General features: G+C 49.3%; 1 protein-coding gene across 4 annotated transcripts in view; it reads left to right on the top strand.

Annotated features, from left to right (window-relative positions):
• The window catches only part of LOC133341317 (girdin-like), a 75520-nt gene that overhangs the window by 1645 nt on the left and 49187 nt on the right, over positions 1 to 24688 (top strand). For all 4 annotated transcript variants that reach the window (XM_061549840.1, XM_061549841.1, XM_061549842.1 and 1 more), the window contains exons 2-3: positions 2277 to 2377; positions 22674 to 22782. In XM_061549840.1, the coding sequence (XP_061405824.1) occupies positions 2277 to 2377; positions 22674 to 22782 (210 nt within the window). The remainder of the gene's footprint in view (positions 1 to 2276; positions 2378 to 22673; positions 22783 to 24688) is intronic.

Raw genomic sequence — 24688 nt, 5'->3', positions numbered from 1 at the left:
AGATGAACTCACACATCTTTTCATGACCATCGTGACGATTCTATATCGCGATTTAAAGTAATTGATCGCACTTTAGATGATTTGACCGCAGTGCACTGAACGCAATGATAATTTGTAAACGTGTCATCATTTATACAACTGTCACCCGAAACCGAATACTGCACCCAAGTATGTACAGACTCAAGAGTGGCGATCATCCAGCAGTGGATTGGCTTATACAGTACGGTGCACACGTGTCAAACGTGTTGCAGCTGCCATGCAACAACAATAGCCGACGTTTCAGGCAATGCCCCCACACCCTCCCGCTCTTCGTGTGTTCTATGAAGACGAGCGATTGCGTGCGGCCACATCGTGGTGGTGTTAACGAACGTGGTGGTGGTGGTCATGAGTGGTTTAGTTTTTCGAGTCTTTATTTAGTGTCAACAGCGGGTGACGATGACACGGGTCTCAGACACATGGCCCTTCACAAATAAAACCGGAACAGAAGATAAATCCGCAAAGTAAAGTGTATAATGCACAATATAACAAGACGCTGTTTATTTGTAATTACATCAACGTGTACAGTACTCTGCAATACACATTTTCCCTATACGCTTTTACATACACAGTATGCATAAGTACTGCATTTTATAATCTGTGTATGAACCCAATATTTGCACAAATGGCTTGCCCGTATACAATATCACGCAATATACAGTTAAATTCACATTTAAACACGAAAACAATTATTCGGTACAATATATTTAATTCGAATAATATAAAAAATATATGTCATAAATCTGTGCTCCTGTGTTACACACTGTTCCTGGATGATGTACAGGAGCTCTGTGCTTGGATCACGTTGCTATGGACACAAACCTTGCCTGCACACTCAGCTGTACACACACCTTGACACACCCTCTGCCGTATACACAGCGCCCCTAACGTATACATAAAGCGTGGAATAACATTCACGTTCAAGACAATCTACTGCTGGTTGAAGGCATCTTCACACTGTGGCAGTCCATGGGGGGGGGGGGGGGGGTTACATGACCATACTTCCCCACGCTTGGCCAGTGCTGTTTATTGATAGTGGCACGGGAGGTTTGGGGGCAAAGACCAGATCAGATTTCGATTTTATGCTTTCGTGACTGCAGGGATTCATCTTCTTGGTTCTTTCGGTAAAGTCACATAGAAGGGAAAAAAAAGAAACATAATAAAATAAAAAAAATAAAAAATAAATGCAAATATTTAATGTTTCAATTTTATTATTTTATTATTTCCCTTCTACGTGACTTTACCGAAAGAACCAAGAAGACCAGATCAGATATTACTTCGCGCCGCTGGTGTTAGCCGTAGCCAGGACTCGAACAGGGGTTGGCTTGGTTCAGAGCACGAATGTGATGCATTGTGCATATGCATGTTGCACTTCTTTCGCACCGTACGTAGCCAACCGTGATAATCGTATATAGTGTATATCTTATCATTGAATGCCTTACACTGCACATACGTTTTTTTTTCATAATCGATGTATGTGTGTGGAAGTAAAATTGAAGGTACAGATTCCTTTGTCAATTCACGACTGGGTTGAAGCCCTCTATCCCGCTGTATGGGTCGTTGAGGTTTGACCAGTTCAGAAATCACTCGCCACTGATGTTGACCGTCGCCGGGAATCAAACCGAGATGACCACGTGCGGGGCGGTGGAGTGCGTTGACCACTGTGCCTCCCCCAACCCCTGCCTATTTATTCCATAAAAATGTTGCGTGTGGAAATGTACTTGAATATACATCTCTTAAAATACTTGGTACGTAATGTCACGCATTAGTTGCTATATCACACAGCCGTATATCATATCAGTCGCTACGGACGCACGCGTTGCGTCTCGTAAAATGCAGGCAAACGCATTTTTAGAGCCCTGTTATATTACACGGAAGTGGGCTTGGCAATGCACGGAGCGATCCACTTACAGATACACCACTCAAATAACACGTTAAAAAAATGACAGCGAAAAACATATTTCCAAGTGTCTAACACGTCTGTCCACCGATCTCAATGCACTGATTAAATCTCCTAGCTCCGCTCTCTTCTGCAAGACAGACAGGGAGCTCATCGCTTTCATGGTATTCAATTGAGGCTTGCATAGACACTGGTGTGGTGTACAGATACAATGGATCACCCTGCCCGTATTCGTAAACCCTACAAGCCGGCAACAGCAGCCGCGGTGCGGCACTACGCCTCCTAACGGATCCTTTTTTGTTCTGTCCCTTTCGCCGCCACTGTTTTTAATGGGAACCAGGTCAGGACGTTCTCCCCAAAAAACGAGGAGGAGGAGGACACGTTGACGGAGTACACCAAGCTGGTGGATGGCGTGTTCCTCAACGACATCATGCAGCAAATGTGAGTCTCATCCCCCCCCCCCCACCGTGCTGGAGGCGAGAGAGGCGGCGGGCAGGCAATTGTGTTGGCAACCGGCCGTTGCCGGGGTCAGAGGTCACCACCAAGGGGGCACTGCATGGACCCCTGTGCTGGCGGGAGGGCGGAGGGGTGGGGGTGGTTGGCGAGATGGCCCGCTGGCCGTAAAGATGTACTTAACAGCTCTTAATGGCCGCACCAGGGCAACTCGTTTTATTAGTCGTCTCCAGACCCTGTTCGGCCAGGAGGGATGGAGCCGCAGCGTAAAAGTGAATCCTGGCAAAATCATTGTCCAACCAGAATGTTTCCCGACACAGTAGCTGCTCGTATGTTTATATTCTTCGTGTACACTACCGTACACCATCATCGTAAAATGAGAATAGATTTTTTTCAATTGAATCGTGACCCTGAATCACGACGGAGAGAATCGTTGCACCCCTCGTAACATTGCACAATGAATAGCATGTTACGTATACATATATATGTTGAATTTCTTTCGCACCGTACGTAACCAACCATGCTAATCCGAGGTGTGGGGGGAAGGACAACAAACTAAACACAAAAGCAGTTCTAAAGAAATGAGTTTTCAATCTAGATTTAAAAGTGAATAGCTCCAATGGCTTCCTAATATCGGAAGGAAGAGCATTCCAGACGGCCGCAGAAGTGCATCTGAAAGCGCGCAATGGTTAGCCAAAAGCCACTGAGAATGACCGGAGTTTGCTTGATGGTTTATTCCCCTCGACGAGATGAAATGAAGAACAACATTGGATTGGAACCTTCCCATGCCGTGAGGTTCACGGGAGTTATTTGAGCATATTCCACCACGCTAATCAGCGCAGGGTTGGTGAAGGCGGGGAGCACAGACGATGCCCTAAATCGCTCCCAGTGTTGTTATGAGTTTATAGTCACTCATGCAAACACGTACAGTGCAGTCACAAAAGAAATGTGTATCTTTATGGGTTTCTGGTTAAATAGAGCTCATTACCGTCATCATAGTCATCGTCTCATTCAAAGACACATGATTGAGGAACAGGCTGGAAGTCGCTGACTCAATTGCGCTGTGCGGTTTGACGTGGCGCTGTGCTCAGTAGTTTATGCAAAGCTCATTTTGGCTGCTGACCATCCCTCGGGCAATCTCATGTGATCCGTCCAGCGCATGCCAGCCATGAATCCCTGCGTATGTAATAGTTGTGTAATTGTTTGCTCCCATCGCGATTTGATGATAGTGATTATCACAATTTAGGTTGACGATTCAATCCAGAGATCGATTGTGATTATTTTACGTTGTTGTTGCCGCCGTTGCTGCTATTGCCGTGCACGTAGAATCTCTCGTGGCCGCTGGGGTCACGCGACCCCATTGACCTACAATGCATACGAATTGCAAACGATTGTTCGTCACGAGCGTGATTGGATGCAAGTGTCGCGAGTGTAGAGGATCGATTCTAAGCGATGAATCAACTAATCGATGAGTGCCTAGAATGTAACCAACAGAAGAAGTGCACACGTGTAAAGTTAGCAACAGCAAAAAACGCCCATTGAGTTGGTTGGCAAGTGTCAACTTCATGGGTGTCTGTCATTATACTGATAAACCCACTGGCAAAAAAAAATGGAACAACTGAAAGTTGTTCAAAACAGCACGGAGAAACGCACGATTGGAATTATATTTAGAAGCAGATAGAGGAACTCATGGATCAGCAGACTAGACAACTCATTGTGATGACTCTTTTGGAAAATTGGCTCGCATGGAACACATCGCAACAAGGGGGGGGATGATGGCTGATGGATGAGACCGGTGAAAGAAGGAACACATCTGAGAAGATGGTCACCGTGGAAATGGATCGACAGGGATCATATGAGGTGCAGGAGGAGAGAAATCGATCGTGACGGCGTTGGGGGGAGGCATTCATCCATCAGTGGTTAGACCACGTTTGACGGCGATCGTGAATTATTGTTTCCTTTAAAGAAATACCTTGCATTTGTAAAACACGGGTTTACCATGTTACGTAAATGAAGGCAGTGTTGTTGCAGTGAGATACACAATGCCCTGTCGTAACAGCAGTGAGTGGCTGTGGCTACAGCCGCCGAAAAGGTGCGGCTGCTGCCGCCGACAGCTCGCGGTGATGCCGCTTTTACAGCCAAGCGAGCACATAAAGAGACAAGTGTATATGCCCGTTTTGCCCTCGGTTTCAACTATATTCACGATGTGATGGAGGGATTCATCCGGCAGTGGGTAAAACACGGGTCAACCATCAAACGTAAATGAAGGCGGTGTCGTTACAGTTAGATACACAATGCCCTGCCGTAACAAAACATTTATTGAGCTAGATTTGAAGCTTTCGTGACTGCAAGGATTCATACTCTTAGTTCCTTCGGTAAAGTCACGTAGGTAAAAAAATTAATTAAAATTAATAAAAATAAAACAATAAAAATCACGACGTTTCGGAGGCAGCACAAGCTTCCGTCTTCAGGCTGTGACAGTTTCACCTGAAGACGGAAGCTTGTGTTGCCTCCGAAACGTCGTGATTTTTATTGTTTTATTTTTATTAATTTTAATTAATTTTTTTTACCTACGTGACTTTACCGAAAGAACTAAGAGTATTTATTGAGCTGCTTCGCTCCTCACCACTGCCTCCTGGCCGGTGGAGGCAGTGGCAGCAGTGAGTTGCTGTGCCCACAGCCACCGAAAAGGTGTTTCAGCTATTTTCACGGCCTTCCTTTCTTGAGAGATGTCACCTGTTTACAAGGACAGAAGGAGGAGGGAGAGGTGGAAGGGAGGATGCGGTGGAAAGAGATGTCATGATCAGTGGATGCCCACCAGAGTAGAGGCACCCAATGTGAATACTGTATGTTGAGAGAGAACATGTGAGCAGCCGACCCCAGGCAATAATGACACGTTTTGGCTTAGAATAAGAATTTACTGTGTGTGTAACGCCTCGTGCATTGTTGCACCTCATTCCTTTAGAACAGTTTTTTTGTGTGTTTAGTTTGTTGTCGTTCCCCTGCACCCTCCGATTAGCAAGGTTGGCTACGTACGGCGGGAATGAAGTTCAACATACGTACCTCGTGTTTTATACCTTTTCACTTTTGTAGGGGGCTCTCACCTGGTTTTAATCAGGTGAACCAATTGTGTTTGTGCAGATTATGGACGGAATGCCACGTACAGTACAGATAGGTGTTTGATGATTCACCAGTACCATTGTGATGCTCTGAATTGTCACAAATTGTGGGGGGGGGGGGGGGGCGTGATTAGATTTGCAAATAGATTTTTTTTGCCCTTGTAGTTGCATGTATAATCTACTGTGGTATGGAGCCTACAGAATCTACCGTGATACGAACGTCCAGGATTTACAAGTGGTGCGAGTCAAAAAATGCATCTATTATCAAATGTAGTGTTATCTATATATATAAAATCGCAAATCTGTCTGTTTGTCTGTCTGTCTGTCTGTGTGTGTGTGTGTCTGTTTGTCTGTGTGTCGCTGGACCATACGCAGTTTCATTGGACGAAATGTGAGGGATTTGCGAGACGCGATTGGTCCGTTTGGTTTTCCACGGCGGTTGCCCCTGGCAACGGGTAGCGACGCATTCGCTGCGGGGTGGACGCCATTTTTAATTCCCATTAAAAATATGCGCACGCATTAACACGCGACTCTGAGGTAAATTCATCAAAGTTTCAAGTCCTCTTCACTCCCCCCCACCCCAATGTGTGCAATTACTATTATAGGGTCGGTAGATAATAAAATTATAGCGATTAGACAGTATTATTGTAGCGCGGGGGGGGGGGGGGGTTAACGGCCCCAGTACCCAGCCTCAGCCGGGTGGGCAATTTAGGCGAGGCCGGAGGCTCTGCACGGTACTAGGCCTTGACACCTCACTCGTGTCAAGCGACGACTTTGTGGTATAAACTCGATATACTCAGCGTTGTCCGGGGGGAAAATACATTAAAATCTTCTGCTTAGATGAAAGCCTCCCCATGTTGTGTTAGACCATGGGAGTTGTATGACCATATTTCACTGTACCGATCGGTTTGGGTTAGTGCCGGTACGGTTCAAATATCGCTCCTAACCGACGTGAGCTGTGGCTGGGAATCGAACTCAAGTTGCCGTGTGCTCAGAGCGCTCACCACTCTACATCACCTCCGTCCACTATTACTGATATGAATATTCAGAACGTATTGAGGTATAAGAACTGTGAAGACACAGTACGGGTATATAATTGTTATTTATACATGCGGTGAATCATTGCACGTGTCGTAAAAAGTGAGGATAAAATGTGACGGCTAAATCGTGGGGTAGTTACATCCATAAGTACTGCACATAACCGGGTATGCGAGTCAGCATTATCCCCGCGAATGCTGGCCGACCAAAAAACGAAGCAAAATTGCCTTTATTTTCACATCCCATCTTGAAGCCGTAAGCCGTGTTACTTATCGTAAGCCGTAAACGTGCACAGCTTTGTGTTTTATAGGCGCAGCGTTTGTGTGAAGAGTGATGCATGGCCGTCCGTACACGTTTTGAACGTCGGTCGTATCAAGCCGTGATGCATTAGAAAGGCTCGATAACTCTGCCGGGGTGCCGTTTGCAAACCCGCGGGGTGGTGGTGGTGGGGGTTTTTTATCAGCTGACAGGCAGCACAGGAAAAGCTGACGGATGATAATGGGAGTGAGGTGGGGGCAGGGGGGGGGGGCAGCCTGCCAGGTGAACGCACTTGGCACGCGGCCGAGGCCGGTCCGCAGTGGCGGAGGTGGGGCGAGAGCCGTTTTTGTGGCAGCAAGCGCTGGCTGTGACATCATCCGGCTTGTGCAGTGCGCACATCCACAAACGGGGTCGCAGGTGTATGGCAGGTAATAGCGCAATGGTGGTGACTCATGCTAGCCACAGCCGTGGTATAGAGCGGTGGGTAAATAATTTATAAATGTGTGTGTAGATACAGCTGTTTAGTCAATCCCCTGGTGGTGGTCCACGAGCCCGAGCAGATGCAGCATTTCACTCCTGTCGGTACCGCTTGGGGTGGGTTTTGACAGCCCGCTACGCTCTCCTATCTTGTCTTCTGTCATGTACGGTACGTAGCAGGTACCAGGAAAAACGCCCCCCCCCCCTCCCCCGGCGTAACAACCATTGGGTTGTCGCCGTGGCGCACGCCGCAAAGCATGCCGAGTTCGGCGGGCGGGCAGGTGGCGGGGGGGAAGAGGTGATGGAGAGGTTCTGCAAAAATAATTATCAGAGAAAAATCGGGATGTAATCTTCTGCAGCTTTACGTGCATGCCGGCAAGGGGCGGGGGCGGTGGGGGTCTTGTATAAATCGTTGCCGCCGCCCCCCTTATAACATTTTCCGCCGCCGTCTGCAAAAGCGCGGAGTCGGTGCCGTCGGTTTGTTTTCGTTTGGCGAGCGCCCGGGATGTAAGCCAATCCTCGGGCCATACGTGAGCAGCAGATGGCTCGGGGAGCTGGGCTCAGTGGGCCTGGTGGTGCCCTTTGTCTTGTGTTTTTGGGCCACGGCAGGGCCGGAGATATCACGTTGCTCGCGGCTTCGTGCACTCTCGCCCGCACGATCGCCCGCTTTACCCGTGACCCGCCGACGACGACTGCCGTGTCGTTAGTCTCGGAGGGTCATTACTGATGAGTTTAACATCGATCGTGTGGTCCATCATAACAACAACTATAATAATAACAATGGAAAATAATTTACAGCCACCGGATGAAGCCATCCCCATGCTGTGTTGGTCGTGACGGTTTTCAACACTGTTTACCCATATTTCACTGCACTGGTCAGAACGAGCCGGTGAAAAATTTAGCGCCCAGGACCGGTTCGGATATCACTCACCACTGACGTTCTATAGCTGTGGCCGGGAATCAAACTCAGGTCGTCATGTTCCGAATGTGAGCTCGCTCACGACTGCATCACCGCTTGCCCGGTTCACCTTTGAGAATGCGTTACACCAAAAACATTAGATGTTGTACCGGAGGAGAAAGAAGGTGAAGCCTAATGTGCCCTCTTCTAAAATCACGAAAAGTTGATGAAGCTCATTATCTGGGGATCAACATTTTAATCTGCTCTTGCTTACGAGAGGTTTGGGGGGTGGGTGGGCTTGGAGTAAAAGTGCCCTGTGTACACCTTCATAAAATGTCCGTAATGTTTAACAATTCCTTCGGTTGTAAGACGATCAGACCCACTGTAGCAATCTGCATTGAAAACGGCGTGAAAGGCAAAACGGGCGTTAATTAAATTATTCAAGGATGTGAAGTCATCGCCTTACACTCTACGGGACCGAGGTTCTGGAGGCGTCTACAATTTCAGTAGTGGCACTGTTGTATGTTTTTTTAACTGGATAGCACTTAGATCAATGCATGTTGGTGACTTTGTCACAACAATTATAATACTGCCTCTGTTTAACCAGAAAGGCCTCACTGAGCCTCAAGATACTTACTCAGGAGGGTCCCGCTTTTGGGATGCATGGCCGATTGCAATTGGAGTATTTTTTATTATACGAAAGGAGAAAATGCTAACTCTGCACGAAGAAGGCATACATTTACCGCGTAGGTTTCTGCCGTTGTGCGCTCTGGCTCTCTCACCACGTGTTGTTTGGAACGACATCCGACGTTTCGCTCCGCGTCCTGAGAACTCCTTCAGTAACCGAAATGTGTGGAGCGAATCCACGGGACACTGTTGCCAAACAACGTGCGGCACAGCCCAAATACACATCGGAGAGTTGTGCAGCAGCTTAAACCTACTTGCGATACTTTCTCCAACGCACATTCCATTGCTGTGCAAGCTGGCCCCTAGGCCACTGGAATAGACATGCCACTTAGCCATTACTTGATCATATTGGCACAAGGGAGTGGAAACAAATAAGAAAATGTGCAGCGTACACCTACGGGCTATCTGCCCATGGATTGCGATGATGATGACTTATCCATTAACAGGCCAGTTTCCTCCAGTGACTCGGTTGTTACTGGCGGACGTCCCCATCTACTTCTGTTGCACATTAGAGAGAGTTTGAAAACGAACGGTCGTTGGCCCACTGGAATTTTTTTTGGTGAAAATGATAAATTACAGACGTGGCGGCTGCCGAGAATTTGGATGTCGTAACGTTCCAAAGTGTGTGCGCAACTGCCAGTGAATGCATTTTTATCGCCCCTTCTTGTCAGACTTTTCTCCAGGTTCTCCTTCTGATATTAGAAAGCCACTGGACCTATGCACTTTTAAATCTATATTGAAAACTCATTTCTTTGGAACTGCATTTTGTGTTTCGTTTGTTGTCCTTCCCCCCCGCACCTCCGATTAGCACGGTTGGTTACGTATGGTGCGAAAGAAATGCAACGTATATACGTACACGTCACATGTTATTCATTGTACAATGTTACTAGGGGTGCAACGATTCGCCCCGTCGCGATTCGGGGTCACGATTACATTTTTCAAAATCTATTCTCGCTTTACGATGATGGTGTACGGTAGAGCCCCTAGTGTACATGCAGAATATAAACATACGAGTCGCTACAATTTTTTTGCCAGGATTCACTTTTACGCTGCGATTTAGCATTGTTGGCTACGTACGGTGCGAAAGAAGTTCAACATACATGCATGCATACATACGCCACGTGCAAAACACTCATTAATGGAATTGCCCAAACACGTGGCCATGCAGGACCCTGCTGGAAAAGTCTGGGAATTCGGTGAGGTTTTTGAGCACAAGTAATGGCAGCTATAAGATGTATGTGTATCGACTTAGTGGCTATGAGATTGCAGTACAGCAAGTGGCTTTGTTATAAACCCATCTGTGTGGACTCATGAGTATCATCACCTCACTTGTGTGGATCTCTTCTGGGTTTCTTCAGTTTCCTTGCGCATGCAAAACAGAAACCGCTCCTCCCAAAGGAATTAATTGGCCAGATATTTAAATACAGGGCCATCTTGAAAGGGCACCTTGAGACTCGGAGAGCCTTGCCTTGGGAAATACATTCCATTGTCATAATATTATTACTACTACATTTCAGGATTGCAAGAGATGGCAACAGCTTCGGAGAGACCTTCGTCCAGAAGTGGATTTACCATGACTTACGGCATACACACCAACGGTGTGCATTTTCAGTCGGGGATTACACAATGTCCTGTACGTGTGGATAATCGTTTATGCGGTCGCTGTGTTTGCTGCAGTGTGGCTGAGTCCCATTGTCTCGAAATTCTTCAGTGTCAAGAGCCGCACGTTTTAAAGTTTTATGAATTCTCAACTTTGGTCACATCCCCTTTCTGGCCGCGTCGTCGCTGAGCGCTAGGAATGCAAATCACATCGGCACGAAACACCCCGCGGCTCAAACCTGGAGCGATTTGCCTTTGGTATTTTGATAGAAGGTTTTTCTCCGGCTTGATTTTTTTGCTTGTTGGCAGAAGTCCTCCGAGAGTGGTCGTTATATCCATGGAAATGTGGAATTTCAAACGCGCGGCCGTTGGGGGGGGGGGGGGGGGGGGGGCCTCTGCCAACATGTTCAAATCGTTTTTTGTTTCTTTTGCGAGAGAGAGCGGGAAACGTTGGTTAAAGTTTATTAATGGCCACCCGTCTTTTGTTACGGATGCGTCACCAGCAATAATGTAAATCGGTTAACGACGCGATGAAGAAGAGCGTTTGTTTGCACTGATTTACCGCGTGCTGCCATTTCAAATCGCGGTGGTGGTGACGGTGGCAGTGACTGCTTTCACAGAGCGAGAGCCATAGATTTTACGTGTGCCCGCCGCTCAGCGAAGGTCCGGTTGCTTTTAACGTCACTGTGAGCCTCTCTCTTGTCCAGGCGCTCAGCTCCCGGCCTGACCCCGGCAGGGCTCCCGTCATGCTTGGGCAGTGACATCACTGTGTGGTGCATAGGTAGTCACGGGATGGGGGGGGGAACGCGATGCGCGTGGCGAAGTATAATGAGTTTAACAGCCTCGTGACCGCCGGAGAGAACAACCGAATGGCAAGCAACTGCGCTCTCGCTGTCTTTGGCCAAGCGTGCGTGCCAACATGTCCGCGCTTGCTCTTGACACCGCAAACCAACGCTGCGAACGTTTCGCGAGTGTGAGGCTTAGCTGTAATTGACACAAATATGGCATTTGTCCCACTCGTGTGGAGTTTGCCTTCCTGGTCCTCTTTCTACACTCAGTTCTGTACACGGCCATCATGTATGTATGTATGTTGAACTTCTTTTGCACTGTACATAGCCAACCGTGCTCATCGGAGGAACGGCGGAAGGACAATAAACTAAACACCAAAAGCAGTTCTTTAGAAATGAGGTTTGAATCATCTCCATGTCCTCTACATCCTGGCTCACCGGAAGGAACCATCCATGTATGTCTAGACCTGCCTCTTGGTCTCCACTCATGTACTCCCATGTTCATCAACTTTCTTGATTCGATGTGGCTTTCCTCTTATTACCACATGTCCTAGCCATCTGAATTGAGAGGGGGATGGTTGTCATCTGGTAGGCAGCCAGCCAGCTATAAAACTACCACTATACTATGATTACTGGTTCAATCATGTATAGTGTGATACAGTGCGATCTGGATTGATATGGCATCGCATCTAAAAGCAAACGCATCTCAATGCGTTGTGTATAATTGAAGGGGGGCATGCATGTCGTGGGGAAAGGAGGAATGTTTATTTGATAGAGAGACTGTCATAGGCAGAGGTGAATCGGAAAGTACTGTGTCTTGACTTCAGAATCAGAATATTTCTTTATAGTGGAGGAATCCGAAGAGCTATGAAGCCCCTTTTCACAGATGTCCGGGCTTGAACAGGGACAAGGAGTCCACGGCATGGACGGGTCAGTGGGAGTGAATCGCAGGGGAAAAGGAGTGACCTCCCACTAAGCAAGGCATCTGCTGGAGCAGAGAGCACATAAAAATATGTTACAAGCAGAAATTATTAAGTGGGCTAATGTTTGTAGTAATTGCCCTTCTATAGAGCAGAGTTAAAGCTAGGCGACCTCGGAAAAAAAATCTTTACTACTCTTTGTTACCCCTATAGATGTGTGATATTTCCCTGTGTTTTTGTTCTATAACATGCACTGCAGCAGAAAATCCTGCCCACACATTTTCTGGCAGAGTTATTTTATTTTTTGTGTGTGGAATATGAAACCTAAAAATAGAAAGCGGGCACTTTTTGCAAATGCAGCCTTGCAAATCGGCACCGCTGGAGCGTGCTGCACTCTGGCAGCCACGGATCTGGAAGATAATCGCAGCCCCCCAACCTCTGATTAGCAGGGTTGGCTACGTACGGCGCGAAAGAAATTCAACGTACATGCGTACAACAAGTCTTTGCCTGGGGCTCAGCGAAACTTCAAAAACCACGGAGAGAAACGAAATCCGTAGACGGTCCGGCCATCCTCGTTTGAATATCTGGGGGGACCCAATAACGATACCAACAACAATACAAAAATAAATTCCGTGGCATGCGATAATTTACCTGTCAGCCGGGGAACTGTGTTATGAAGGTCTCCATGGGTAATTGAGCTCAACATCATGGCTGGCGTTTCATTTTCAGCACCCGATGGGATCGGAAGCTTTTGTTCGCCATGGCGACGGCGTGGCATGCGCAAATTGCCATTCTCAAGCGTTGGGTGATGGCGTAATTGCAGTGGGCGACATGACTGGAGAGCAGCTGGGCCACATTGTCAAGCCGCGTTTCGTACGCCCACCGAGCGGAACGAAGGAGCAGGGCAGTGTGTTTTAATTAAAGAAAGTGCGGGGCTCTGAGACCGCTGGAGCGCAAGTCACGTGAGGTAAATATTATTATTAATAATAATGGTGGTGGTAATGACAGCAGCAATGTTGTCATTGCTGTGCAGCCAGGGCCATCCATAGGTGGGTGCGGGGCCAGGAACAAATCACACCGTGTGGGTCCCCCGACGCCTTCCAACTAAACCGGAAGTATTACATCTGACACCGTGACATCAAAGCATGGGGGGGCCCCCCAAACCACGGGGCCCGGGGAAGTCACCCTGATTCGCTGCACCCTGGGGACAGCTCTGCGTGCAGCGTTGTCGCGCGGCTGTGCTGTCGTGAGACATGGTGGACACCTTTGTGAAGCGGCAATGGAACAAAAACTGGTGGAGAAATGTGGACTCTGTGGGGGAAAAAAAGTGGAGCCCTGCAATTGCTCGCTATCTCCACCGCTGGTGGAAGGGCCTCCGCTAGAGGGAGCTATTTAGAGCCACTCTCGAGAGGGGAGTTTGACCCTCACTTCCACGCTGAATAACTGCTGTGGTGTCCTTGTTTATACTGTTGGGTGGACAGAGGTGGGGGAGGGGGGGTGGTGAGGATGGGGGTGGTGAGCAGGGAGATGACAACACTTTTTGGGACACCGTAATGAGACGAGAGGGCTCGGCTAAGCAGGGCATCACCAGTGAGATTGAGGGCAAGAGAACAGCAGAGAGAGACGGAAGAAGGGAGCGTCTAGATAAAGTTTTGAAGCGGTTCGGTTCACAAGGCCGCACCGTGCGCGCTCGCATTACAGGAAATAAGAGACGGGAAGAGATGGAGACAAGACACTTGTCGGCCCCCCGATTCGGGGACCACGCGTGGCGGAGGAGAGATGTGGCAAATGAGAGCGGCAAGCGCACGGTCGAGGTCGACGTGCCGACGATTGGGAGGTTTGGCGCCGACGTTGGGCGGCGTCCTCCAGAGAGGACGTTAGATTGTAGAAGGCGACCCGTGACACAACGGCCGCTCAGCCAGGCGGTGTCCCGGGGCCTGTCTTGTGAGACGCCGAGTTTGAAGCCCCCGTTAATGAGAAACCGAACATGGCGCCCACATTGAGGGGTGCCCTGTCGGTGTCATTTGCGGTGGCGTCGTAGGAAAAAGTGTTGATTGAAAAAAAAAAACGCCACTCGCGCGGGGTGGGTGGGGGAAGTATGGTCAAATAATTCCCCCCCTAAAGTCTTAATCCAGCAGCAGTTTGACAAAGGGGCTGTAAGTTATTGTAACGGAAAGATACAGAATTTATTGTTTAAACCCACATGCAATGTAACTGGTATTGGTCAAACATCCCTACGCTAATAGGTTACCTGAAAATGATATAATTGGGATTGCACTCGGCTACTTCGCCCGCAACTGGTAGAACTTGGCAGGACCCTTCTGACAGAGAGCCTTGAGACCCAGTGATGCGTTCCCGGGTAAACGAGCGTCGTAGTAATAACAACAGTCGGGCGACGTTTTGGATAATGGCCCTTTGTGAGAGCAGGGAGAGAAGGGACAGAGAGATTGCCTGACTTTATAGTTGATGATCGTACTTTATACCGTGGGACCCTCTCTCTCCTGGCAGCGATGCCACCGTGCCGTTTGCCGCGTTATTGTTTGGGGTTTTGCCTTGTCTTTACGGAGGCACGCTTCCCTTACGCTCGTTGGCGAGTCTACCACGCCGGCTCGTGAGCGTGCATGCGTGCTACGCCAATTGATCGTTCGCTCGCATCCTTTATTCACGGCCAGGTGACGTCCCTTCGAGGATTTTGTATCCCGGCTCTGTAAGAGACACGCCCGGTGCTGCGTGACACAGCAGGGCACGGCCATCGCAGTATCGGTTGCGGTATTCATTTTCGCAGGGACCAGTGGCGATAAGGAATGCATTAGTGAGTCAGTAGTCAGGATAAATGCTGCTGCTGGTGCTGATTATAATAATTGTACACAGCTCGTAATGACGATGAATGCTGATAATAATATTTAACGCAAAAAGATTGAAGCATTAAGTGCCTTATTCTGGTTCTCAGCAGCATTTATTATTTTTTTCACCACAGTGAACATCTCGGTCCTTAACGAAAAAAAAATACGCACGCAATGCAACCGGTATTGGCCAAGCATCCCCAAACGCCGAAACACTACATGCAATTTACCCAAATTAGGATAAAGCGCAACAGCTCCATCGCCCTCCTAACTGCGAATACTTGGCAGGACCCTCCTGCAAAAAAAGTCTCTTGAGGCTTTTCATGTTTAAACATGCGGAAGCGTCACAATAGAAAAAAAAAATCAGACCTCGTCATGCGTTCTAATGGACGCAGAGCTGTGATTCACGCCGAGGTGGCAAGCGTAGCTCGGGATGATGCGGTAGCGCCGCTTGAGAGGCAGCGGCGGGGAGGGGGGGGGGGCGCAGGGCGGCTCTGCAGGCCTGGTGTTTCAAAATGCTGTTGTGCATTTGCAAAGGCCCGCTTAATGTTTGCCGTGTCTCGCGTCACGCGACGTCGCTCCTTCACCCAATTAATCGAGAATGGACCCACGACGTCGACGTTTGCGCATCTGCTGGCTGCGGGGGTTTCATTAATTATATCATACTTCCACGGTCACTCGCAGGACAGGCTCCACATTAGACCTAATTAAAACTGACCCGCCGCGCTGCAGACGGATGGCCCCAATTAGCCGTGGCCGCCACGGGTTAGAGGTTGCAGCCTGGAGAAGCCGGGAGGTTGTAAAACCATGAGCCCAGAACAGATATTTGACTTGTGGCCAATAACAGTGGGTCACGTGATAACCAGTTGATACGAGTGGGATGTCAAGGAATTCACTCATATTAGCCATATAAAAACGTCGGTACGACGAAATATGGTACTAATTTTTGGCTTTGGTCAATTGGCTATTGTCAGTCACTCGCGTTGCAGCATGTTCTGAAACTTGGAGCCAGATTCCAACGTTGGACAAAACGTCTGAAAATCGTCACCTTGGCGAATAACCACAGCCGTTGGTGATGGAGACATCGGCGCAATTTATCCAAAAATTGGGAAGAAAATGGACATTCACCAACACGCGAATCGGGGCACGAAAGCAGCACTGCAAAAAAAATGGATAATGATTATGATGATGATTTTAATACAATTTATTTACGTCGAAGAGCCTCACTGGGTCTCAAGATACATTTTCAGGAGGTTCCTGCATTGGAATGCGTGGCCAGTACCATCGGTGAATGTCTGGGACTTGAGAGGCAAACCGAAGTAACCGGACAAAAAAACCCTCACCACGTCAATGCGGGGCCGACAACTATCGCTGCCATCTCCCGGCCACCTCACAACATATGGCAAGCCCTGGTGGTCACCCATCCGAGTACTAATCCAGCTCAGCCCTGCTCAGCTTCCAAGATTGGGCGCATTTAGAGTGATTTGGTCAGAGGCTTGACTCCTCTGAGCCACTCGTTTCACCCGAATCCCCCCCTCGCGCGGTGACTTACGACAAACCCTATCGATTTCATCGACCTGACAGCGCGGGCGGCGATATTCGGGTGCACTCCGGCTGAACGAGCACTCGGAGATGTGATTCACGCCGAGGTTGCAAGCGCAGCTCAGAGGTGCGGAAGCACTGCTTGGGAGGCAGCGGCGGGGAGGGGTGCAGGGGGCGTCCGCGCAGGCCTGGTGTTTCAAAGCGTGCCTGTGCGCACCCAATAAAGAGTTCCATTATTGTGGTCGGCACTGGAGCCAGTGGGAGTCGTGCCTATGATCTCCGTGGGGCTCCCCGGGGCAGAGCAAGCGGTGTGACACACAATACGGCCGGCCCCACAAAGCCGCGGCTTGTCCGACGCGGCCGCCGGATTCGAGGCATGGCGTTATTAATTTAACCGATTTAGCAGCGGTGGAAGGTTTTATAAACGGGCCTTATCCTTTGAGATGGGGGGTGGGCTTGAAAGAGTTGTGATTGTCTGCCTCCCAGAATACCCACAACTCCTGCTGTCACCCTGCCTCCCTCCTCCCCCCCTCAACTGCAGTTTTATCTGTAATCGGTCAGGACGTTGGCATTTGAAGCGTCGTCTGGGCATCGATTGCCGAATATTACGTTCGTGGTGTTCTCTGCCAGCGGCGGTTTTCTAATCATTCCACCCCAAGTCGTTGCCGGGAAACGATGACCGCTGCGCTGGATGCTGCTGTGCTTCGAGACAACAACATCATATTTCGCATCGATTTTATTTCCGGGCGTCTGCAGCCGGTAAGCTCCTCTCAAGTCACTAATGAGGAGGAGCAGCAGCAATCAAGCGAGTGAGTGAGTGAGTGAGCGAGCGAGCGAGCGGGCGAGGGGAGAGCAGCAGACTAGCTGCCCGTTCCCCACCACCCCCCTCCCCTTCAGCAAAACTGCAGAGGTTTGCAAAGTCTGGTCCCAACGAAGAAGCCCGCGGTGCATCCCCCACGTCTGCCCCGGCGTGGTGCGGATTTTTCTCGCTTGCGGCTTAAACCTATTTTCTCTCGCGAGCAGCTCTACTCCATCACATTTCCTGTAACTCGGGGCACCGCTGTAAATAGATGCTCGCCGTTGTGCCCCCGAGGTGCGGGAGAGATCTTCGGAGGAAGGATGCGTCACTTCGGATTATCGGAGAGGCATCTCGCTCGCTACAAGTGCGTCGCGCGTTGGAGGTGCCGCGTCCCCGACTCGAGCGATATCTGTACGGGGCGGCAGCACCACAGCCACTGCCACCCCCCGCCATCTCATGCCCAATTTGTGCGGTTTGTTTTGTGGAGAGCCCGGCTTGGCTCTGTGCAGGGACTGATGTCTGCTGGGGCGTGTAATGGAGTGCGTGCGTACAGTGCCGCCTGTCTTGCGGTTGCTGCACTGCCGTAGACACGTGATGCAAGGATGGGGCTGTCGTCTCTCCTGAGCGTAGAGAAAGTGTGGTGCTGTTGCTGCTCTCAAATGCCGAGGTTTAAGCGGCACCGCGTTTGCTAGTTAACGTTGACGCAGCTCCGCGCTTCCGAGGAGCCGTGTTCAATTCCCTGTCACGGTAGTTGATAAGAGACAAGAGGCCCCATGTCATCATTCCCCGCACCAGAGTCCATACCAACCACCCCTACGCCACTGATGATGATACATTCGTCGGTGAATATAATTGTTTCATCCCGTTATTTATGCATCGAATCGTGTGTGAAAGAGTCAGTGCGTGTTGACGTACGTTGCACACAATAGGCTCTCGTGACCCCCCGAAGCTACAATGGAGCCGACCGCACGTCCACTGCAGTGTTAAGTAAAGAATAGATTCTGGAATAGAATCGCCACGGTTGAATTTCGACGAATCAGAGTTTTTCGTGATTGGGGGTGGTGGGGGAGGGTCAGAGTTGGATCGTCACGCCCCCTACTTTACGTACACGTGTATCCACAGATTTAAAAAATGCGAATGCTGCTGCAAGTCCACTGCATGCAAGTCACCTGCACGTAAAGCAGTCCCCCTCCTTAACCGCCTTCCATTCTTCTCTTAAAGCCTCACATCTTCTCTATTGCCCATTCTCTTCCCTCCCCTCGCCCCTCCACTCCTTCCCGTTCCTCCCCTACCCTTTCGTGATCCCCCGAAGCACCCCTCTATCGCTGTCACTCATTCCTCAATCCTCGCACTCCGCTGCCATCTAAATGATTATTTTCTGCCACCGTCTGTCAAACTATGCCAAGCGCCTTGAGTGAAGGCGCTCTATAAATATATAATATTACATTAGATTGTTGGATTGCTTGCAGGCAGTGAGGTAAAGTGTTGGTGCACGTCTTACTTCCTACCTCTATTTCTGGCCGGTGTGGAAAAGTAAACGCTGAGTGGCAACCACAGAGGGAAGTCTTGGTGTGGAGCGGAGTGGAATAAATACGAGCTCTGTGTGCCCCAGCTGACCTTTCCTTTTTTTTCCACTTGGTTATGTGGTGCCACAGTGGCGAGATGTTAACTACCTCGCCTGGTTTGCAGGAGGTCGAGGTTTTGATCCCGACCCTGACGCCTGCTGTACATTTGGAATTTTCACATCTCTCTTTCCCCCTGGCTGCGTGGATTTTTCTCCGGGCCTTCTGGTTATTCCTTCCATATTTCGAAAAATGGTTTTAGAGTATTTGGCTGCCATACATTTCCATGTGATGATAAGCAACTGAGTTTAGTTATCATTTGTGGGTAGGTAGCTTCTGAAAAAGAGCTGTATAGCTCAGTGGGCCTGACCTGGTAAATAGAAAAAATTGTGAATAGTTCAAATAGTTTTGTAGTTTACGTATATATTATTAATTTTCACGAAGAATTTGAGTGCCCCAGAAAGTGTTGAGCCTCCTTCGCCTCCTCTTCTCCACCACTGCATGCACTGTGCCACATTCTGTGCGAGGAAGGGTGTAGGATTACACGCATTCGACCAGACTGATATTAATCGACCTTTTCAATTGACCGCATCATCCGGCTCAGCCATTTGTGGTTGCTAATTCATCTTAATTCTAGAAATGCTTTCCCATTAGATTATCACGTAAAGTGTGCACGCACTGTATGCCTCTCGACGTACGTGCAAAAGAGATTGCGATTTGAGATTAATTTCCGTTGCTAACATCGCTCCCTCTTTAAGCAAAACCTTTGCGAGCGAAATTCTAAACGCTCGCTTGCAATCCACCCCTACCAATTTTATTAACTTTATTGCGACTGTTAGCGACTGCCACGGCCGCCACGATGCTGTGCGGGTGTTACCCCCGGCGATTGTGGAGACCCTGGGCTGAATTACCAAGCCGGTCGCTGCCACCGGCACCCGCCACGAGCAGGGCTTCCTGCCCGGGTGGAGGTGTGGCGGTGATGACGGCGGCGAGGGAAAAAGTAGATGTACAAGATTGCGTATCGGGGAGCGCACGCGGAGTTGGCGGTGGCTAATCGGGGATGGCACAAGCACGCACTGCCTTCCTTCCCTCCCCCATCCTGCCGTTAAGTTCCATGTGCCTCTATTTCCTGGGTGGCCCGCAGTCACGATGCCCAGTATGCGGGCACGAGGGGCGTAACGACTCGTCGATTCATGCTTTGAAATTGGGGTGGCAGGGTGGCAGCGCAGTAGAAACAATTGTGCATCCCAGTAATAAGATCCTGGGTTTGATTCCTGACTTGGGCACCACTGTATATGTTCTCCCCTTGTTCTGCATGGGTTTCCTCTGGGTTCTCATGGTCTTTTCCCATATCCAAAGAAACAACCAAAGATACAATGTAACTAGCATTTGCCAAACATCCCAATGCTGAAAAATTACCTGCAAATTACTAAATTGGGATCACACACATCAGCATCGCCCCCTCCTGCAAACATTTGGCAGGCTCCTGCTGGAAAAGTCTTGGCATCAGGTTTTCCTGGGTAAACGAGCACAATAATAATAAAATGAACCCTTGCTATTCGTGCGTTGAATAGTGCATGTAAGAATTGATTATTTTCATGATATAGGGTCGCGATACGATTCAAGAATCAATATTTCACATACGCTGTCCGCGCTCATGGCACGCATTTCAGAATCGGAATTTACAGACGCGTTTTTTTGACTACTACCACCTCTTTTCTGTGTTAATTTGCAGATTTCCGTAAATTCTTATGTCTCTTCCAAAATATGTGGCCAGTCTTTTGGAGTCGGCCCAAATTCCCTGTGGAGGGGCTCTCTCCAACTCCCTCTCGCGGAGGCCCCGGCCTCCAGTTAATGGCGTGAGCAGGAAATTATCAAAAAAAAATGTTTGACTCGTGCGCAGATGATACCACATACGAAGAGAAATCCGTCACATGACTGGGCCGTGCCTCGTCAAAATGTGATAAGTAACCTTGATCCTTCGTCGTGTATCGATAAGTGCAATTTTGAATGTGCAGTTTTATTGAGGGACTACCGTGTGTTGTCTTGCTGTGGTCTGGGACTGTTGTTATTGTTGTTTTGCTGCCTTGCCCAACTTTGCATTTATTGTAGAAAAATTGACAGGAATTTATTAACTTTTGAAATTTTTACTTGTATACTCGATTAAGTTTTAAAAATGTATTTATTATTAGTGACTTGCTTACCTTTCCCATATTTTGCACCCATATCAGTTTTTGTATTGTTGTTGTAACTTTCTGACCAGCCCCTACTGGGCATCTGTGAAAAAGAGCTTCATAGCTCATCGGATTTCTCCAGTATAAATACAAATTCTGATTTTCGTCGTCATCGACGCCGATCGCCGCGATCGGCGTCGATGATGACGACGACTACGATTATGATGATGGCGGTGGTGGTTATTACTGAGCGCGACGGTGCTGGCAGCAAATAGCGGTGCCAGGAAATCTCACCGAGACGCAGGCACCCCTCGGCGCAATCATCCCGGGGGGATTCAGCGTCTCGGCCACTCACCGGGAACGGCCGCTACGCTCGCCAGGAAACTTAAACAGTTGCCGCAGACGCCTCATCCCCAGAGGGGTGGCTTGTGGGGTCAGGGGGGCCGCCCGGCACAGCTGTGTGCCGAGTTCACGGTTCCCCAAATTGACGGTGGCCTCCACGCATTTCACCGCAATAGCAGAAGCGTTACGTTTTTATGCGCGTTATGGAATATTATTATTACTAGCTTGTGTGCCCGTCCAAGGACGGGTGTATATTGCAGTAAATGGGAAATATTCAATAGAAAAGTTGTTCAGCTTGTGATTATTAATGAGGGGGCGGGGTTGCCCCATGTGGAGTGACGTCACCCGTTAATGGTTATTGTGGAGGGGTGCGGCATGTGGAGTGACGTCACCCACTCATGATTATTAATGAGGGGAGGGGTGCGGTACGTGGAGTGCGCGACCTTCTTGTGCGTTAGTGTAAATTTCCAGGCGGGCATGAATATTAATAAAAGGGGGGGGGGGGCGGCTCTTTTGCAGTGACGTCATTCACGGATGTAGCACTGTGCTGCGTATATTTATTTTTTACCGTCATTTTCTGTAAAGAAACGTCATATTTGAAGCGACTTTGCATAATAAATTATTTAAATCAGCTCGACCTTCCGCTGCGTTCGTGTAAAAATCCACCCACTCTTGAATATTAATGAGGGGGGGTGGGCCTCGTGGAGTGACGTCACATGCGGGACACACACAAATTCTTGGCTTATTATAGTAGTAATTATCGGTAGGTTAAATATTTTCAAATCGCCCCCATCCACCCCACTCCCCCATGCTCTTGAAAGCTGAGTTAAGCAGGCTTGAGCCTGGATAGTCTTTGGATGGGTGACCGCAGCGCACACCAACTTGCCTGTGGGGTGGGGGGGGATTGTGGTAGGGCAGGAAATTCCGTTGTTGTACAGCACTTTGTATGCTTCTATGTTCCCTGCCTCCACTAGCCCGCATACCGTAATTACCCTTAAATTCTAAACTGCATTTGCACAGCTGTTTATAAACGTCTGTGCGTGTGTGTAATGCATTCCTATGCACATGTTACGTGTGCCTCTGTGTGCTTTGTATGGAGTGTGTGGGGAGGCCCTCATCCAGCAGTGTTTCGACAATCGGCCATACGCGTGGATGGATGATTGTGTCGCCAGTGCTGTAATGCGACGGTCCTGTTGTCACTTCCCCGCCCCCCCACCCCCCCCTCATTTTCGCCACAGAGACCCGAGGCCGGACGACCACCGCGTGAACGCGAACGTGAACGGCGACGTGAACGTTCGTATTGAGAACCTCGGTGTCCTCGTTCGTCACATCAAGGCCTACTACCAGGTGAAGGAGCTTTCCCCAGTATTGCCGGGCGACGGCGTACACTGTATTTTAATAGGGCGTGCGATGATTAGAAGCTTTCGCGACCAAATCGCTCAGGACGTACCCCGGTCTCATCGGATGTCAAAAGCTAAAAGCTGGGTTGAGTAGGGATGGTGCTTGTGTAGTGACATCGCTGGATGTCAACAGACTGTGGGTGCAGTACCGGCCCTAGAGGGGCCCAGTGTGCGCTGAATAATAGCGCTAGATGGCACCACGCTTTAAGTGCAGTGCCGACCCTACAGGACAGGGTGTGTGGGTGCCGACCGAAGGATGAGGTTGTGTGAGGCCATGGCACTTTGGTTGACACGGGAGGACACGTGACTTGTTAAGTTGACAAAGGGGCCCCAAGAGGGAGCTAGGGGTGGTCACGTGATTGCGACCCAGATTCTTCCCGAGGATTCTGGAAGGTGGTCGTGGCCAAGGGCGGAGCCGGCCACGCCGCAGAATATAAGTCGGGTCCCGAGAGGGACCAGGGTTGTTGTTCATCCTGGAAGAAACCCTTCGTCTACGTTCTCCATTCAACGAGTCTCCAACACGTGGACCCGGGCCGAAGTCGTTGGTCCCGGTCCTTAGTAGCAGTTACGTTGTAACTAGTGTAGTTAGACTGGTGGTCACCACCTTAGGTTGTTATTCTGTTAAGGGGAAGTTATCCCGTGTTTTGGAACTGAATAAATGTGTTGCCTCCAAGTCTACGTTTGGCGACTCAGTGGAACCCATTACACTTGCATGGGCAACCATCGTGCGTAAAAGCAAGGTGTTGCAGGCTGCAGCAGAGAGCAGTGCGGCAAATATCCATTGTATTGTACTGTCCTCCAACGTCTACGTGCCTTCCTTCACCACCTCCATGCCGAGCGGGTGGTTAAGCGTGGTAAAATTTAGATCTTGTCTAGCGGTGGATTGACAGAGGTCCTTACGTGTACGTTACAGTGACGCATCAACCCTGGTGAAGGCCTTGAGCCAATGTACAGATAATCTTCCACATCACAGAATATCATGGCTCACCCATTCCCATTGGCATCAGCTGTAAATGTTGTTTTTACTGCAGTGTTTATTGGGGAGCAGTATTCCGTAACCGTTTTGGACCCTGTGTCTTTCCTTGGCCTGGACCCATTTCCAGGAGTTTTACTGCAGGCGTTACATTTCTGTGCAGTGAAATCTGCATCCAATTAATCCGATTAACCGTGCCGCACACACGCGCGTCGGACCAAACAGCAAAACTCGAGACGGCATCTGAAGGCTTAGCGGAAGACGAGTTCTCGTGACTCCATCGTTTGAGAAAATAAGAAGAAAGGAGTGTTTAAATCAATTGCCAGGCTTGGCCGAAAAGAGCCTCGCTGTTTAATTTGTTACTCCGTTTCCTGGGGCAGGCCATTGAAATGCAGAGTGCGAACCAAAGGAGTACAAATAACAAACGCTGAGCAAACCGAAATAGCTGGCGTGAATGGGCGATGGCTTTAACGCTCACTGGAAGCGCGTTCTGTTCATCGTTGGAGCATTTGATGCACTTGAAGACATCGGCTCGTAACTCTGGAGGTCATTCAAGGTGTCTCTGGGTCATTAACTACGCGCGTTCCGTCAGATGCAGGGATCGGCTTGACGTTGTCATCAAAACTTTGCACGTATATCGACAACGGCGGCCAATTTGGGTGCATAAGTTAGGTTGCGTGCAGAGAAACTGTGGTCAATCTTCTAAAATCCCCCCGCATTTGTCCCCCGGACAGTATAAATGTATACTCCCCAGTCGATCAGCAGGTCGTGTGCATTGAGGTAAAATGTACGTACTCCCACCTCTTCCAAGACCGCCTGGCCAGCATGGAAGAGTAGACCAAATACCCTCTAGAGCGGCTCTCTAGAGCGGCTCTCTAGA

This window comes from Lethenteron reissneri, chromosome 11 (genome assembly GCF_015708825.2).
Source record: "Lethenteron reissneri isolate LAM-NWPU_2019-01 chromosome 11, ASM1570882v1, whole genome shotgun sequence".
Classification (NCBI taxonomy): domain Eukaryota; kingdom Metazoa; phylum Chordata; class Hyperoartia; order Petromyzontiformes; family Petromyzontidae; genus Lethenteron; species Lethenteron reissneri.
This window is presented reverse-complemented; position numbering and strand designations above follow the sequence as displayed.